Genomic DNA, 15,517 nt, shown 5'->3' with positions numbered 1-15,517 from the left:
ATATGCCACTGCTGACCCCTAGTATTAATGTTATAAGGGCCCTAGCGCCTTAATAAGAACCTATTTTAATCGCAAAAAACATTTTTTAAATTATTATTATTAATCAATACAACGTGTTATAGAGGTGAATTCGGGTGAACGACACTAGTTGCCACTTTGAGACTTCATATCCCAGAAGTCTCTGCGCCGCATCAATGATGTCACCTGATATTGGAGGAGGAAGGGAATGCTAATATTTACAACCCCTGGCTTGTCAATAATTGTATCGTGAGAACGGATTGATTGAGTTGCTGATTCCACAGTATCTGAACGGAAGAGTGGACAACGGGGAGGGGGGGGGGGGACTAAATGACCCCTCCTCACACACAGGTAAATATCGACACTTCGATAAGGCACATGATCGATGACATCAAGCGAGCTCGTTAGCGCTTAGCTCGTCTGGTGTTGGTAAACAAGTGGACGTAGCACAGCGACGTTAGCTGGCTAGCGTTAGCTAGACGGGTAGACGGGTAGACGGACAGACGGGTAGGTGGACAGACGGGTAGACGGACGGACAGACGGGTAGGTGGACAGGCGGGTAGGGGGCCTGAGCCAGCAGCTGTCAAAGTCTCAACGTTACATGGGACACAAACACAAGCTCAACTCGCTAGCTCGCAGACAGCTTCGCTAGCTTCCAGGGCTGAGGAAGCGGCTCGCTCACAGATGGTTCAAGCTAACCCCTCGGAACGTGGAGCTACTTCCAGCGCAGCTCCATTAGTTAGTTAGTTAGTTCGTTTACTATGCGCTCGTGACGAGCAGCTGACTGGTCCGTGTGAGTCAGCTGGGACCTGAGCGTCACTCACTGTCTGACCGTCTGTTCTGTTCATGTCTGTTCTGTTCATGTCTGTTCATGTCTGGTCTGTTCATGTCTGTTCTGTTCATGTCTGTTCTGTTCATGCCTGTTCTGTTCTGTTCATGTCTGTTCTGTTCATGTCTGTTCTGTTCATGTCTGTTCTGTTCTGTTCATGTCTGTTCTGTTCATGTCTGTTCTGTTCATGTCTGTTCTGTTCTGTTCATGTCTGTTCTGTTCATGTCTGTTCTGTTCATGTCTGTTCTGTTCTGTTCATGTCTGTTCTGTTCTGTTCATGTCTGTTCTGTTCATGTCTGTTCTGTTCTGTTCATGTCTGTTCTGTTCATGTCTGTTCATGTCTGTTCTGTTCATGTCTGTTCATGTCTGTTCTGTTCATGTCTGTTCATGTCTGTTCTGTTCATGTCTGGTCTGTTCATGTCTGTTCTGTTCTGTTCATGTCTGTTCTGTTCATGTCTATTCATGTCTGTTCTGTTCATGTCTGTTCATGTCTGTTCTGTTCATGTCTGTTCTGTTCTGTTCATGTCTGTTCTGTTCATGTCTGTTCTGTTCATGTCTGTTCTGTTCTGTTCATGTCTGTTCTGTTCATGTCTGTTCTGTTCTGTTCACGTCTGTTCTGTTCTGTTCTGTTCTGTTCTGTTCATGTCTGTTCTGTTCATGCCTGTTCTGTTCTGTTCATGTCTGTTCTGTTCTGTTCATGTCTGTTCTGTTCATGTCTGTTCATGTCTGTTCTGTTCATGTCTGTTCATGTCTGTTCTGTTCATGTCTGTTCTGTTCATGCCTGTTCTGTTCTGTTCATGCCTGTTCGGCTCATGTCTGTTCGGTTCATGTCTGTTCGGTTCATGTCTGTTCGGTTCATGTCTGTTCGGTTCATGTCTGTTCTGTTCATGTCTGTTCTGTTCATGTCTGTTCTGTTCATGCCTGTTCTGTTCATGTCTGTTCTGTTCATGTCTGTTCATGTCTGGTCTGTTCATGTCTGTTCTGTTCATGTCTGTTCTGTTCTGTTCATGTCTGTTCTGTTCTGTTCATGCCTGTTCTGTTCATGTCTGGTCTGTTCATGTCTGGTCTGTTCATGTCTGTTCTGTTCATGTCTGTTCTGTTCATGTCTGTTCTGTTCTGTTCATGTCTGTTCTGTTCTGTTCATGTCTGTTCTGTTCATGTCTGTTCTGTTCATGTCTGTTCTGTTCATGTCTGTTCTGTTCTGTTCATGTCTGTTCTGTTCATGTCTGTTCTGTTCTGTTCATGTCTGTTCTGTTCATGTCTGTTCTGTTCTGTTCATGTCTGTTCTATTCTGTTCTGTTCTGTTCTGTTCTGTTCATGCCTGTTCTGTTCTGTTCATGTCTGTTCTGTTCTGTTCATATCTGTTCTGTTCTGTTCTGTTCTGTTCTGTTCTGTTCTGTTCTGTTCTGTTCATGTCTGGTCTGTTCATGTCTGTTCTGTTCATGTCTGTTCTGTTCTGTTCATGTCTGTTCTGTTCTGTTCTGTTCTGTTCATGTCTGGTCTGTTCATGTCTGTTCTGTTCATGTCTGTTCTGTTCTGTTCATGTCTGTTCTGTTCATGTCTGTTCTGTTCATGTCTGTTCTGTTCTGTTCTGTTCTGTTCTGTTCATGTCTGTTCTGTTCTGTTCATGTCTGTTCTGTTCTGTTCATGTCTGTTCTGTTCTGTTCTGTTCTGTTCATGTCTGTTCTGTTCTGTTCATGTCTGTTCTGTTCTGTTCATGTCTGTTCTGTTCATGTCTGTTCTGTTCTGTTCATGCCTGTTCGGTTCTGTTCATGCCTGTTCGGTTCATGTCTGTTCTGTTCATGTCTGTTCTGTTCATGTCTGTTCTGTTCATGTCTGTTCTGTTCATGTCTGTTCTGTTCTGTTCATGTCTGTTCTGTTCGGTTCATGTCTGTTCTGTTCATGTCTGTTCTGTTCATGCCTGTTCTGTTCATGTCTGTTCTGTTCATGTCTATTCATGTCTGTTCTGTTCATGTCTGTTCTGTTCATGTCTGTTCGGTTCATGTCTGTTCTGTTCATGTCTGTTCTGTTCATGTCTGTTCGGTTCATGTCTGTTCTATTCATGTCTGTTCTGTTCTGTTCATGTCTGTTCTGTTCATGTCTGTTCTGTTCATGCCTGTTCTGTTCATGCCTGTTCTGTTCATGTCTGTTCTGTTCATGCCTGTTCTGTTCATGCCTGTTCTGTTCATGCCTGTTCTGTTCATGTCTGTTCATGTCTGTTCTGTTCATGTCTGTTCGGTTCATGTCTGTTCGGTTCATGTCTGTTCATGTCTGTTCTGTTCATGCCTGTTCTGTTCATGTCTGTTCATGTCTGTTCTATTCATGTCTGTTCTGTTCTGTTCATGTCTGTTCTGTTCATGTCTGTTCTGTTCTGTTCATGTCTGTTCGGTTCATGCCTGTTCTGTTCATGTCTGTTCATGTCTGTTCTGTTCATGTCTGTTCATGCCTGTTCATGTCTGTTCTGTTCATGTCTGTTCGGTTCATGTCTGTTCTGTTCATGTCTGTTCATGTCTGTTCTGTTCATGCCTGTTCTGTTCATGTCTGTTCATGTCTGTTCTATTCATGTCTGTTCTGTTCTGTTCATGTCTGTTCTGTTCATGTCTGTTCTGTTCATGTCTGTTCTGTTCTGTTCATGTCCGTTCGGTTCATGTCCGTTCTGTTCATGTCTGTTCGGTTCATGTCTGTTCGGTTCATGTCTGTTCTGTTCATGTCTGTTCTGTTCATGTCTGTTCTGTTCTGTTCTGTTCATGTCTGTTCGGTTCATGTCTGTTCTGTTCATGTCTGTTCGGTTCATGTCTGTTCTGTTCATGTCTGTTCTGTTCATGTCTGTTCTGTTCTGTTCTGTTCTGTTCATGTCTGTTCTGTTCTGTTCATGTCTGTTCTGTTCATGTCTGTTCTGTTCATGTCTGTTCTGTTCTGTTCATGTCTGTTCTGTTCATGTCTGTTCTGTTCTGTTCATGTCTGTTCTGTTCATGTCTGCTCTGTTCTGTTCTGTTCATGTCTGTTCGGTTCATGTCTGTTCGGTTCATGTCTGTTCTGTTCATGTCTGTTCTGTTCATGTCTGTTCTGTTCATGTCTGTTCTGTTCTGTTCATGTCTGTTCTGTTCTGTTCATGTCTGTTCTGTTCATGTCTGTTCTGTTCTGTTCATGTCTGTTCTGTTCATGTCTGTTCTGTTCATGTCTGTTCGGTTCGGTTCATGTCTGTTCTGTTCATGTCTGTTCTGTTCATGCCTGTTCATGTCTGTTCTGTTCATGTCTGTTCATATCTGTTCTGTTCATGTCTGTTCTGTTCATGCCTGTTCGGTTCATGTCTGTTCATGTCTGTTCTGTTCATGTCTGTTCATGTCTGTTCTGTTCATGCCTATTCTGTTCATGTCTGTTCTGTTCATGTCTGTTCTGTTCATGTCTGTTCATGTCTGTTCGGTTCATGTCTGTTCTGTTCATGTCTGTTCTGTTCATGTCTGTTCGGTTCGGTTCATGTCTGTTCTGTTCATGTCTGTTTTGTTCATGTCTGTTCTGTTCATGTCTGTTCATATCTGTTCATGTCTGTTCTGTTCATGTCTGTTCTGTTCATGCCTGTTCGGTTCATGTCTGTTCGGTTCATGTCTGTTCGGTTCATGTTGTGTTGCAGGTTCGTGTGAAGTGTGGCCTGCCCCGCCGGGTCTCGGCAGTTAGCAGTGACTCGAGGAGCTCGGGAACACTCCACAGTTCACCTGGTTGGAACACAGGTGTGTACAGTGTACTGCAGTAGGGTACTGTAGTCTCTCTTGTGGTCACTTACCTTTGACTTACTCACCTGCTTATCGCCTTCCTGATATTTACGTGAATATATTTTAACATTATCTGGGTGTTCACAGTAACAGTCCTACATGATCAGAGTCTTCAAATCATTGACAATATTTACATGATTTCTGTATTTTGAGTACGAGACAGGTATTACTCCTCTTTGAGACTATATGTTGTCACTTTCAAAGTATAGTCATCAATTCATTATTCTATATTCTATATGTTTGGTGCAGCTGTTTGCTAGTTTCAGTAACTGGAAAATGTTTGTGTTCCCTCCTGCCTCTGCTGCCAGTGTCCTGATGGAATGGGTATTCATCATGAACCGGATGAGCTCTCAGGGTAGCTCTGCGGCCCAGCGGAGGCGCATGGCCCTGGGCGTGGTGATCCTCCTGCTGGTGGATGTCATCTGGGTGGTCTCCTCGGAGCTAACCTCAGTAAGGACTTTGTCACAGTCAGTCAGTTTCCCACACCTGCTGTGGCGAAGTGGGTTGCAGCATGAGATGAGTACAATGGGAGTGAAATGAGAGAGGGCACGCAGATGCACTCGGGTCTTCTGGGATCAACAGACAATAGTGTGAACTTGAAACCTTTGTTTGTGTTCCAATGCATGACATAACTCTGGCCTTCTCTGCCCCAATAAGTGGTTGATGAAGTGCTAAAATACTTCAAAGTTAATACAACAACTCAATTAAATGTGGAAATCCACATTTCAACTTAAATTAACTTGTATTTATGTGTTAGTATCTTAATATTGTAGGTGCTCCAATTACCCTTCATATGGCAGGGTAGTTATAAAAATGTAGAACATTTTCTCAGTTTCAAACTTTTACATCTTAAATGGATGCTAGCTCATTTCTTGTGGCCAGGTGGCAAAAACGTCTTGCAGAAAAAAAAGAAGAAGAAATAACTACATAAAGAAAAAAAGTGTCATCAGCAATGTTGCATTAGTCTAAGTAAATATAATTGTTTGCCCTTCTTCGATGCTCCCAGGCAGAACTACATTTAACTTGAAAAACTAGAAATGCAAAAGAGGATGAATCACTGAGTCTCTGAGAGGGAAAACTGAGGTGAAACATATTTGAATTGAGAGCAACGACCTGTTAAACCAAACCCGGTGCTGTGAAGGCACCAAAGTGTCAGCTCTCCAGCACACGTTAGGCGGTTGACCAATGGTTACCTCAAGCGTTTCCTTCTGCTGATTGTTCCCGCAGTACATTTTCAAGCGACAGGAGTACAACAAACCCTTCTTCAGCACGTTCACCAAGACCTCCATGTTTGTGCTGTACCTGCTGGGCTTCTTGCTGTGGCGGCCCTGGAGGCAGCAGTGCACAGGCACTCTGAAACGGCGGCACTCTGCGTTTGTAAGTAGTCGAGCCACACTCTCACCACACGGGGGCAGTAGGTTTAACAGGTTTTTTTCCCTGGAAACATTTATGACAGGCACTGATAGAGATTCACAAACCATTGTTTTTTTCTCTGTTGACAGTTTGAATTTCCTCTCTCTGCAGTTTGCTGATGCCGAGGCCTACTTTGCACCTTGTACCACTGACACTACTGTGAACAACCGTTTGGTATGAAGTTTGAAAGCAGAGGAAGTAATAACTACCTGTGTAGTGCTGTTTCCTATTCTGTTGGCAGTTGAGGGAGCCAAACACAATACATGTGAAGGGTTGGTTTACCTACAGTGTACACCTCTGTAACAAAATACATGTCTGACGTTGTCTTTCACTCCCATGCAGAGTGAACCACTGTATGTGCCGGTGAAGTTCCAGGATGTACCTGCTGAACACTCACAATTTTTAATTGGAGACTATGAATCTTGTGAGTACACAGTTTAGTTTTTCTCTTAAGAAGAGCAATTATGAGGCATATATTAATTGTCTTATTCCAACACTTTATCCTCCTCTCATGAGTACGTTTAAAGTTTTGTCTGATAGCTCATTGATGACCTCAGCAATTTGTGTAATTCAACAAAATAATGGTCTTGCTGCGAATACTAATGGAGCCTCCAAATGACATTGCATTTTCTGTGCTCAGGTTTCCATTAATCCCAACTCTCTCCGTGTCCGCCTCCTAGCAGCTTCCAAAAAGCACCGGGTGCGTTTCAGTAATGTGATGGAGGTGCGTCAGCTGCCCTCCACTCAGGCTCTGGAGGCCAAGCTGTCCCGCATGTCCTACCCTGCCGCCAAGGACCATGAAGCCATGTTGCGCACAGTGGGCAAGCTAACCATCACCGATGTGGCAAAAATCAGCTTCTTCTTCTGCTTTGTGGTAAGTAGAAACCAGCTGGCAGGCTTTTCATTTTACATTTCCTCATCAAATTATAGACACATTTCATAGCTACATTAGAGGTTAGATAAGAATTTTTCTTTATTTGTTCTCAAGAGGGGAGTAGCAGAAGATGGCTTCAAAAACAGAAATATTTTGGGGAGATTGAACATGCTCACTAATGTTCTAATAAAGGAGAATGCGTCTGAAAAACATTTTTTAAGTCACCAGGGGGGAGGAGAAAATCAAGACAAGCTATCAGATGCACAGTCATCATCACCAATCAGTGTTTTGCTACCCAACAATCCATCATGACATCGTGACAAACTTTCAGCTCAAATCGAACATTCAGGCTTGTATACAACTTTCTCTTAACTTTCATACTTTCCGATATTTTCAACGTTTTCATGATCGTTCTAGTAAATACTCATTAACTACCCATTTCCCACTTTTCCTACTCGTCATACTCCTTCAGCTTATTCTTCCAAATTCAAGCCAGCGGTCCTGTTTAGTGTCAGGCGTCGGCGTTTCAGCAGCACCATTCACACCGCTATGTCTTCACAAACGTTTAGTTTATAGTTTTTTTCTAATTTTATTAAAAAAAGTAAAATCTCATCTACAAAAGTTCTATACTGTGTTAAAGGTCCTTTGGCTGCAATGACAGCTTGGAGTGCTCTTGAGTAAGTCTTGTCTCAGTCTCTGCAGCGGGTTTTCTTTATGAACCTCTCTCTCTATTTGGCAGCTCGTCATCCTGACAACTTTTCCTCTGTTTGTCTTCCAGTGGTTCCTGGCCAACCTGTCCTACCAGGAAGCCCTGTCCGACATGCAGGTTGCAATTGTCAACATTTTGTCATCCACCTCAGGTGATTCTCACTTTATGAATTTCATGATTAAAAGTCAAATCTATTGGTCAAAAAGAAAATTGGGAACATGAGTCTATAAATGAAATATGCCCAGGGCTGTCGACAGCCTTGGGTTTCTGACTGCGCTGCGCTCTGCCACTTCTCCCTCTTCAGGCCTGTTCACGCTCATTTTGGCTGCCATATTTCCCAGCAGCAGCAGCGACCGCTTCACATTGTCCAAACTGCTGGTCGTGGCTCTGAGGTAAGGGCTGAGTGATGTGTTGGTAGAAGGGCAGAGTGGGAGTGTTCAGTGCTCATTGCTCAGTGTTTTGTCACTCCCCTCACCCATCCTGTGGCACTTGGTGACACATCCTCTGATGATGCTCGACACAGCCACTGTAGATCGTTCCTCTCTACACACTGGCTCATGTTTGGATCTAACTCATCATGTGGTGTAGCTTCATGTGATGTCTCTTTAGCTTTATGTGGTGTCTCTGTTGTTTAGCATGGGAGGTGTGACCCTGGTGAGCTTCTCCAGCATGGACAACCCTGATGAAAAAGGTTTCATAGGTAACCATGGACACTCCTTTACACAACTATATTGTATAATTATTACAGTTTGACTCCTTCGACGTGCAGTGACTTTGACATTTTCACGAAGGTTCCTTGTGGTCACTGGCTGGGGCGATTCTTTACGCAGTCTACATTGTGATGATAAAGAGACGAGTGGATCGAGAGGATAAGCTTGACATTCCCATGTTCTTTGGTAAGAAAATACTCTTTTTTTAAAAAATCTTTTTAAAGGACAAGGACAATTTTGTATGCCTCAGGCTATAAAGAGCAGCCGTGTCTGGAATCAAAAGTCAAAAGTCAACCTCACTGCAACACCTTTCTGGCCATTAGCAAAGTACATTTTTGGAGTCGCGGTCGACACATAGGAGGCAACACAACAAATCTATTCATCCACCTTAAAATGAAGCGTCCAGAAGAACATTAGAATGTGAGTGTTTCACTCAGGCTGGTACAACCCCACTCATCTTTACCTGACAAGGCTGTGAGACATAAAACTATTATCACAGACTGACACTCAAAATCAGGGTCAAAGCAGTGAACGTTGTGAATAGATGTCTGAGGGGTCGTGTTCTATCGAGCTAAGATGTTGCTGTTTAACACCGCAACATGGGATTTTAACATGATTAATGCACAATTTTGATGCAAGATATTAGATTCAATGTCTTTGATGCAATGCTGTTACATTTAGTACAACGTGATGAGTCCATAGGCTGGTTCCAGTCTGCATATTCTCAACTGTACATTTCAAAATTGGTATTAAAAAAAAAGTTGATCACAATTCAGAACGTGGATAGTGATTGTGTCAAAAAGATTGGGGGAAGATAGTCAACCACTAACAGTATTGTTTTTGGAAAATGTTATTTTCAGATGAACAGTATTCTTATCAATGTCTGCACCCTATTTATTTATTAAATATAGAGGGTGTAGAAGAGGAGGCCCTCGTCCCAACCTTTATTCCATGAACATGTATCATGTAACACATGAGTTTGTGTTGAGAGCTGTGTTGGACCCGTGTGTGTCTCAGGGTTCGTGGGTCTGTTCAACCTGCTGCTGCTGTGGCCGGGCTTCCTCCTGCTTCATTATACAGGCTTCGAGGCCTTCGAGCTCCCCAGTCAACTGGTGTGGACCTACATCCTCATCAACGGCCTCATTGGCACCGTTCTCTCAGAGTTCCTCTGGCTCTGGTCAGTCACAAGTCCCTTCTTATATAATGATATATTTTATATTTTGCTTCCATATATGCTTGAATAATGTACATTGTGTCTCACTGGCGCTGATGTTGCTTTCTGTCCACAGGGGCTGTTTCCTCACGTCATCTCTAATCGGAACTCTCTCGTTGAGCCTCACTATCCCGCTCTCCATCTTGGCCGACATTTATATGCAGAAGGTACGTTTCAGAAATGATGTCTTTGGCATCTGCGAAACTCCAGGTTGAGGGTGGAAATGAAAAGCAGACAACAATGACAATTTAGACATGTTGACAAATTAATTGTCTGAATGAAGAAATATGGAGACTTCATGGGGGTGAAACAAAACCAAGCAGAACAAATATATTTCAGAGGTTGTTAGTTGTGTTCTGTATTTATCATATTGTTTACCCAATTTATGTTGTGACGTAAGTATTTATTCATGAAGGTCAAACATTGTTATAAATGAATCTGACAAAGTGAATTGCGGTGATGACAGTAGTTGTAAGTGGTAACTTTGGACTTGTGTGTGTGAACAGGTGCGTTTCTCGTGGCTGTTCTTTGCTGGGGCAGTCCCCGTCTTCCTCTCCTTTATCATCGCCACGATGCTGTGCCACTACAACAACTGGGACCCCGTCCTGGTCGGACTGAGGAGAGTATACGCCTTCATTTGCAGGAAACATCGCATTCAGAGGTAATGCCCCCCGGACCTCCACAGGCCTCTCATGTGACACAGTAATACACTGTGGAATGCATTAGCCACAGTTATCAGTGTGTTACGCACAACGTACTACACATTATTGACACTTGAATGTTTACTCTTTTTTTTTTATAAAAGTACACTTGGAGAAACAATGAAAACCAAATGGCAGATATTTGACACTTCTCAGAATAGGGAATCCATTAGAGATAACACTGCAAAATTTTGTTGTGTGTTCATGAACTCCACTGAAACCTCTGACGATTTAGTCGATACTCACAACTGAGAGTTACAGCTTAATAGTCAGAAACAATTGTCTTCATCCGTCAAAGATGGTTTGTGTTACATGGGAGTTGTTCAAGGATGCAAGAACCATTTCCAGGTTTCTCTTCTTTGATGTCAGATGAAGCTGTTGTCTGTGTACAGACATTTTCCTGTGGCAACCGCAGTAGTGGTTACTATGGCGTTTATGACGCAACTGCAAAACAAGTGTAAACAGACACGCATGTTTAATGGGTGAAAGTGTTGCTTCAATGAGTTACATTTGTTAGAGGCAAACACACACACACACACACACACACACACACTCCTGCGATCAGACTAAGTCTGTGCAGGAGGGGAGGTTGTGACAATGTGAGCATTCAATGAAATGGTTTTCATACCAATAATTTATAAAGTAAATACTTTTTAAAGTTTGAAATAGAAAGTGAGTTGTTGTTTCATTGCATTGTGGTGTCTGACCTCTGACCTCACACATTCTCACAAAGACAATTGTTTTCTCGCTGAGTCAAGTCTTGAATCAGATGTACAAACTTCTGACCCTGCATCAGTTTTGCCGTCTATGGTGAGGGATGGTGGTTGTCAAGACGATGATGACTGTGATGACGATTGACACTCTGTTGCTCTGCCCACAGACTGCCAGAAGACAGCGAGCAGTGCGAAAGCCTTATTCCTCTACACACCGTCTCGCCCAACGAAGGAGGTTTCTGTTCGTGATCCAACAGTCAAATGTAATGTCTGTGCGTGTGCGTGCGTGCGTGCGTGTGTGTGTGTGTGCATGCATGCGTGGTGTGTGTGTGGTGTGTGATGATGGACAGTGGGTGGTATATGAGGGCGGTGACATTGTTGTGACACAAAGTGACACACATCCTGACGACTCTTCTGAAGGCCCAGTGTCTGAACACAGGCTGTGTAGAGTATTTATATAATAACTAGACCTGCTTTATAATCAAAGAAAGACATAGAAATCCCACTTTCTACAATATGGGACCTTTAATACAGGACACTCTTCTCTCCAGCTGCCTCAAACCAGCCCAGTGCTATTGGTAGAAGGACAGACTAAGTGACCAGCTGGTAAACAGTGGAGCATCTAGCACCTGAAAATGGAGCAACAAGGGGAGTTAATGTTGAACTTGTATTCATCAGGTGGCCTGAAATATGATTCCAAAGGAAATCTAACGCAGTTTCATGTCTGCTAAATTTGTCAATAGTTAGTTAATTGCTCACACAACAACTTTTTCCCAGTGCTCCCCAGTAGCCAAAAGAAGGAATTGGTTCAGCTGTAAAGAAGAAATGTCGATAGACTTTCTGCTTTCATTCAGTTAGTTGTCTTCAACATCTGCCGAGCATCCGTCAGGCGCCACAGTGTTTGGACGTGATGTGTGTGGGGGACACGATCATCATCATCACAAAGATATTTCAGATCAGGCCGGCCACCCAGTCTCTTCACTATTCAGAGGCTTCGTCAAGCTTTTTTCTCTCTGCTTCCTAAACCTACAGAGTGATTTAGAACTCATCATGTGGTTGGTGATGGAGGAGTTAATGGGGAATGAAAACAGACTGGAATGTTTCTGCTCGCCGTGTAGTGGTGTAGGGCCGAATGGAGGCCGAATGGAGTACAGAAGTATGATTATTTCATTATGGATCAACATTTTGATTATTGTTTCAGTTTAATGTGAAACAAAACATCAATCTTGCGCTGCCAGAGCCGAATGAGTCATTAATAATATGTATGAGTTAGTACAACAGGAAGTCCAATTTCCTATTTTTGTTGTAACCTGAAGACATTTTGGTTTATGATCAAAACATGAACATGAGATAAGAATTCAGAGTTTCAGCTTTTATTATCTGGAGACCGAGTTAGTTTACAACACAATTTTTCTTTAGACTTTTGAATTCATTCAGCCATCCTGTCACTTACATTTCAATCCACACGTCTATTCTGGTGGCAGCTTCTTCTTCTCTCCTGTCCATTCATGCAGCCGCCTCATAAACAGGGGAGTGATTAACCATCTGCATCATGTTCAGATCCTTCCTTCCTCCACACTTTTGCATTTCCATCACTTTGGTAGATGTTCATCTTGGCCTCCTCAGTCCAGAAGACTTTGCTCTCACAATGTTTCTGTCCTCAAGTTCTGATAAACTTGGCCTAACTGTCCAATATCTGAGACATTCAGAGTTATTTAATGTTTTAAAAAGTAAAAAACCTATCTAAAAGGCAACATGTGGGCAATAAGACACCCCCGAACTGAAACATGTGCAGGTTCTGAACTTTATGTGTCATAGTGAACACATTAAAACATGGTTTTAATGTGGATGCAGTTTTAATATATTTATTTTCTTTCTCCCCAAGGTGTGGATCTGGCCGAGCTGACAATCTGAAAGCTCTCTGAGACGTTGAACTACCCCAGTGCCTCGTATTCAAACTTATTTATTTTCTACAGTGTTGAGACGGACCAGCCAATTTTCCTTTTTATTTTCACACGTCAGCCATCACTGACTGAGAGTCTGACTTCACTCTATGGTACTCAAGGTGCTGGACACTATCAGTCAATACTGTGGTGTCATGTGACCAAAGGAAATAACAATAACCAAGGTGGAGCACGTGTGTGTGTGTGTCTTTGAAAAGAGCTCCCGTCACTATTTTTGGAAGGACAATATTTTATACTGGACACAGTAATGTTTGTCCCTTTGTGAGATGTGCTGTTTGTTTCGACGGATGTGAAATGAATGCATTTCATATGGCAATTTCATGTATGGCCATTTGCACAAACCGGCCTTTTCCTGACGGTGTTCGTATCACCAAGGTTCTGCAACGCAGCGTCTTGCGGGTCAACCTTAATGTCACGTGGTCTCCGAGGGGCTGATTCTAGCTTTTCACATATGATAAGTCAATCATCTTGTAGAATTAGAAATGCAGCATTGATAGAGATTCTTACTCCGGTAAGAACTACAGAATGTTGGCCGTCTGCTTGAAGGAGCCATTTCCATTTCCTAATGGGTGTAGATACTGTCCAGTGTTGAAGTATGTTCCAGATGAACACTACAGAATGATTTTCTGAGATTATGCATCAGTCCATATTCAATGTATTTTTGAAAATGAGTCGGCGTAACAGCAAAATTCTCTTTTAATGGAAACTGAGATTTTGTCAATTGGAAAAAAAAAAGATGGATTTTCTGTTTGTGTTTTCATATGATGTATATAGATGCAGATATATATATCACAGCATACGGTGAAATGTAAAGGTTCCACTATTTCTCATGTTGTCTGCATACACTTCAAAAGAAAATTATTTTTTCATCTTTTATCAGTGGTGCTTGTGGAATCATGGATAGGATTTTTTTTCTTTTCTTTCTCAGGTTCTTTGACTTGATTTTATTTTCAGAAATAGTTGTGAAGGGCCCGCCCCTTCATCAACTGAAGCTCTTGAATAATCCCATTATTTTGGAAGACTGTTTTCATACTTACACTGCACTATTAAAATGTAATGTTTTGAATCTCTGCTCTGAGTCGTGTATTTGTGCTGGAGACATTGCTTGTGTGTGGGAGAACAACAGCATTTTCTCTTCTGTTTTCTCCTGACTGTAGTTGTGGACTCTTCTGTCATTTACCGTCATCTGTTTGCACCATATTCACACGACGGCCATTTTTCTCTGACGTGCTGGGTGGGAAGCTCAAATGCTGTTAGGACGATATAGTGTTGTCGTGCTGTCTTCCAGGCTGAGCCGTGTCTGACAAAGTGTTATCATGTCACTGCTTTCCGACTGATCAGCAACTGATGAGACGAGAGACGGTGAAAAGAACCATTGCTTGGGTGGTTCGCCAAGTACAGTCTCTTCACACGGTCAGGATTATGTGATCGCTGTTGGGTGTATTTGACCACACCCACACAAGTTTCTTAGACAATTGAGGAAAGGCGATACCTGAAACCTCGAATCAAACATACGGGTAGTAAAGTACATTTGAGTAGTTTGATACAAGTTAAAGTTCAGGAGATAACAGGAGTGACCCGTCTCTCACCAGAGCAGAGCAGTAAGACTCCATACGGATCCTGAAGAGCGCTATGGACTGTCCACCTGTCAGTGTCCCCACCTCCTGAAAAGTCCTGACTACGTCATGAACAGGATGGAGTGAACTTACCTTCACTTTGAAATAAAAGTTTAGAGCTGAAAGTACAGTGAAACTTGACCATGAGGAAAAAGTTTGAAACTATTCTTTACCAGGTTCAAGAAAATATCCTTGACTTGAGTTTTTGCTCATTTTGCACTTTAACTGTTTGGGAAAGAGAAAAGGGCGTGAGGATTGCAAATGAAAAGTTATTCTATAGGTCGTTAGGTTTCTAATCTTAGGTTCTAGTCTTTTCCTCCTCCTCCTCCCCTGGACCGCAGTGCCTCAGATACGATAAGAACACACTGTAGCACTTCTCATGGTGACACAGTAAAGACTAAATATCAAATGGCAACAATATCTCCAAATTTATACAGATTTGGAAATGATGAATACAAATGACCGTCTGAGGGGGTTTTGGTCTTTACAGCAGCACTGACGCTTCTAAATTCTGAACATATGAGGCAAGCAGTCTTATATTCAGACTCTGCTTCAGTTCAAATGAGGATAGTGTGTGGAAGAAGCTGAGAAACACTGTGGAAGTGTCATGTGGAAGAAAGAGAGCGACCATATGCTTCAGTGTCACGACTTGGCATAAAGACATTCAGGATGGAGAGGCTGCTGGGAACCAGTCAGGGCCTGTGAGAGCAGTCCAGAGACAGGATTCCAGAAAAAGGCCCAGCAGAGGTTACACTTCCTGCGACAGCTAAGGAAGTTTAATCTGCCTAAGGAGCTGCTGACCACTTTCTACTCAGCCAACATTCAGTCCGTCATCTGCACCTCCATCACTGTCTGGTTCGGGCCAGCCACCAAACGGGACAGGGCCAGACTGCAACGGACAATTGGCTGCAGAGAGGATCATTGGAGCTGACCTTCCCTCCATCCAGGACCTGTACCGGTCCAGGGTCAGGAAAAGGGCAGCAAAGT

The 15,517-nt window shown here is 42.8% G+C and overlaps 1 protein-coding gene across 4 annotated transcripts; it reads left to right on the top strand.

Moving 5' to 3' along the window:
* The first annotated feature begins 192 nt into the window (after window positions 1-192).
* On the top strand, window positions 193-13,984 carry LOC118282715 (solute carrier family 35 member F5). 4 transcript variants are annotated; one of them, XM_035604035.2, is made up of 16 exons: window positions 193-369; window positions 4,479-4,575; window positions 4,926-5,067; window positions 5,845-5,994; window positions 6,142-6,204; window positions 6,373-6,454; window positions 6,714-6,904; window positions 7,683-7,764; window positions 7,918-8,005; window positions 8,249-8,313; window positions 8,405-8,509; window positions 9,341-9,500; window positions 9,613-9,703; window positions 10,043-10,197; window positions 11,118-11,185; window positions 12,836-13,984. In XM_035604035.2, the coding sequence occupies exons 3-16, from the start codon at window positions 4,933-4,935 to the stop codon at window positions 12,862-12,864; spliced, it is 1,464 nt and encodes a 487-aa protein (XP_035459928.1). In that variant the 5' UTR covers window positions 193-369; window positions 4,479-4,575; window positions 4,926-4,932; the 3' UTR covers window positions 12,865-13,984. The 4 variants fall into 4 exon arrangements, with proteins under 4 accessions (XP_035459928.1, XP_035459926.1, XP_047193204.1 ...); XM_035604033.2 differs by having other exon boundaries at window positions 6,711-6,904; XM_047337248.1 differs by having other exon boundaries at window positions 194-369; window positions 11,118-11,213.
* The last annotated feature ends 1,533 nt before the right edge of the window (window positions 13,985-15,517 follow it).

Source organism: Scophthalmus maximus, chromosome 14 (assembly GCF_022379125.1).
Source record: "Scophthalmus maximus strain ysfricsl-2021 chromosome 14, ASM2237912v1, whole genome shotgun sequence".
NCBI classification, from domain to species: Eukaryota; Metazoa; Chordata; class Actinopteri; order Pleuronectiformes; family Scophthalmidae; genus Scophthalmus; species Scophthalmus maximus.
Note: the sequence above shows the minus strand (reverse complement) of the source record. Positions and strands in the feature narration are given on the sequence as shown.

Bases quoted from the DNA above. Each gene is read 5' to 3' on its own strand.
- LOC118282715 (XM_035604033.2), top strand. From the start codon at position 4,933: ATGGAATGGGTATTCATCATGAACCGGATGAGCTCTCAGGGTAGCTCT. The intron at 7,765-7,917 runs GTGATTCTCACT...CTCCCTCTTCAG, and splicing joins CATTTTGTCATCCACCTCAG to GCCTGTTCACGCTCATTTTG. The intron at 8,006-8,248 runs GTAAGGGCTGAG...TCTGTTGTTTAG, and splicing joins CTGCTGGTCGTGGCTCTGAG to CATGGGAGGTGTGACCCTGG.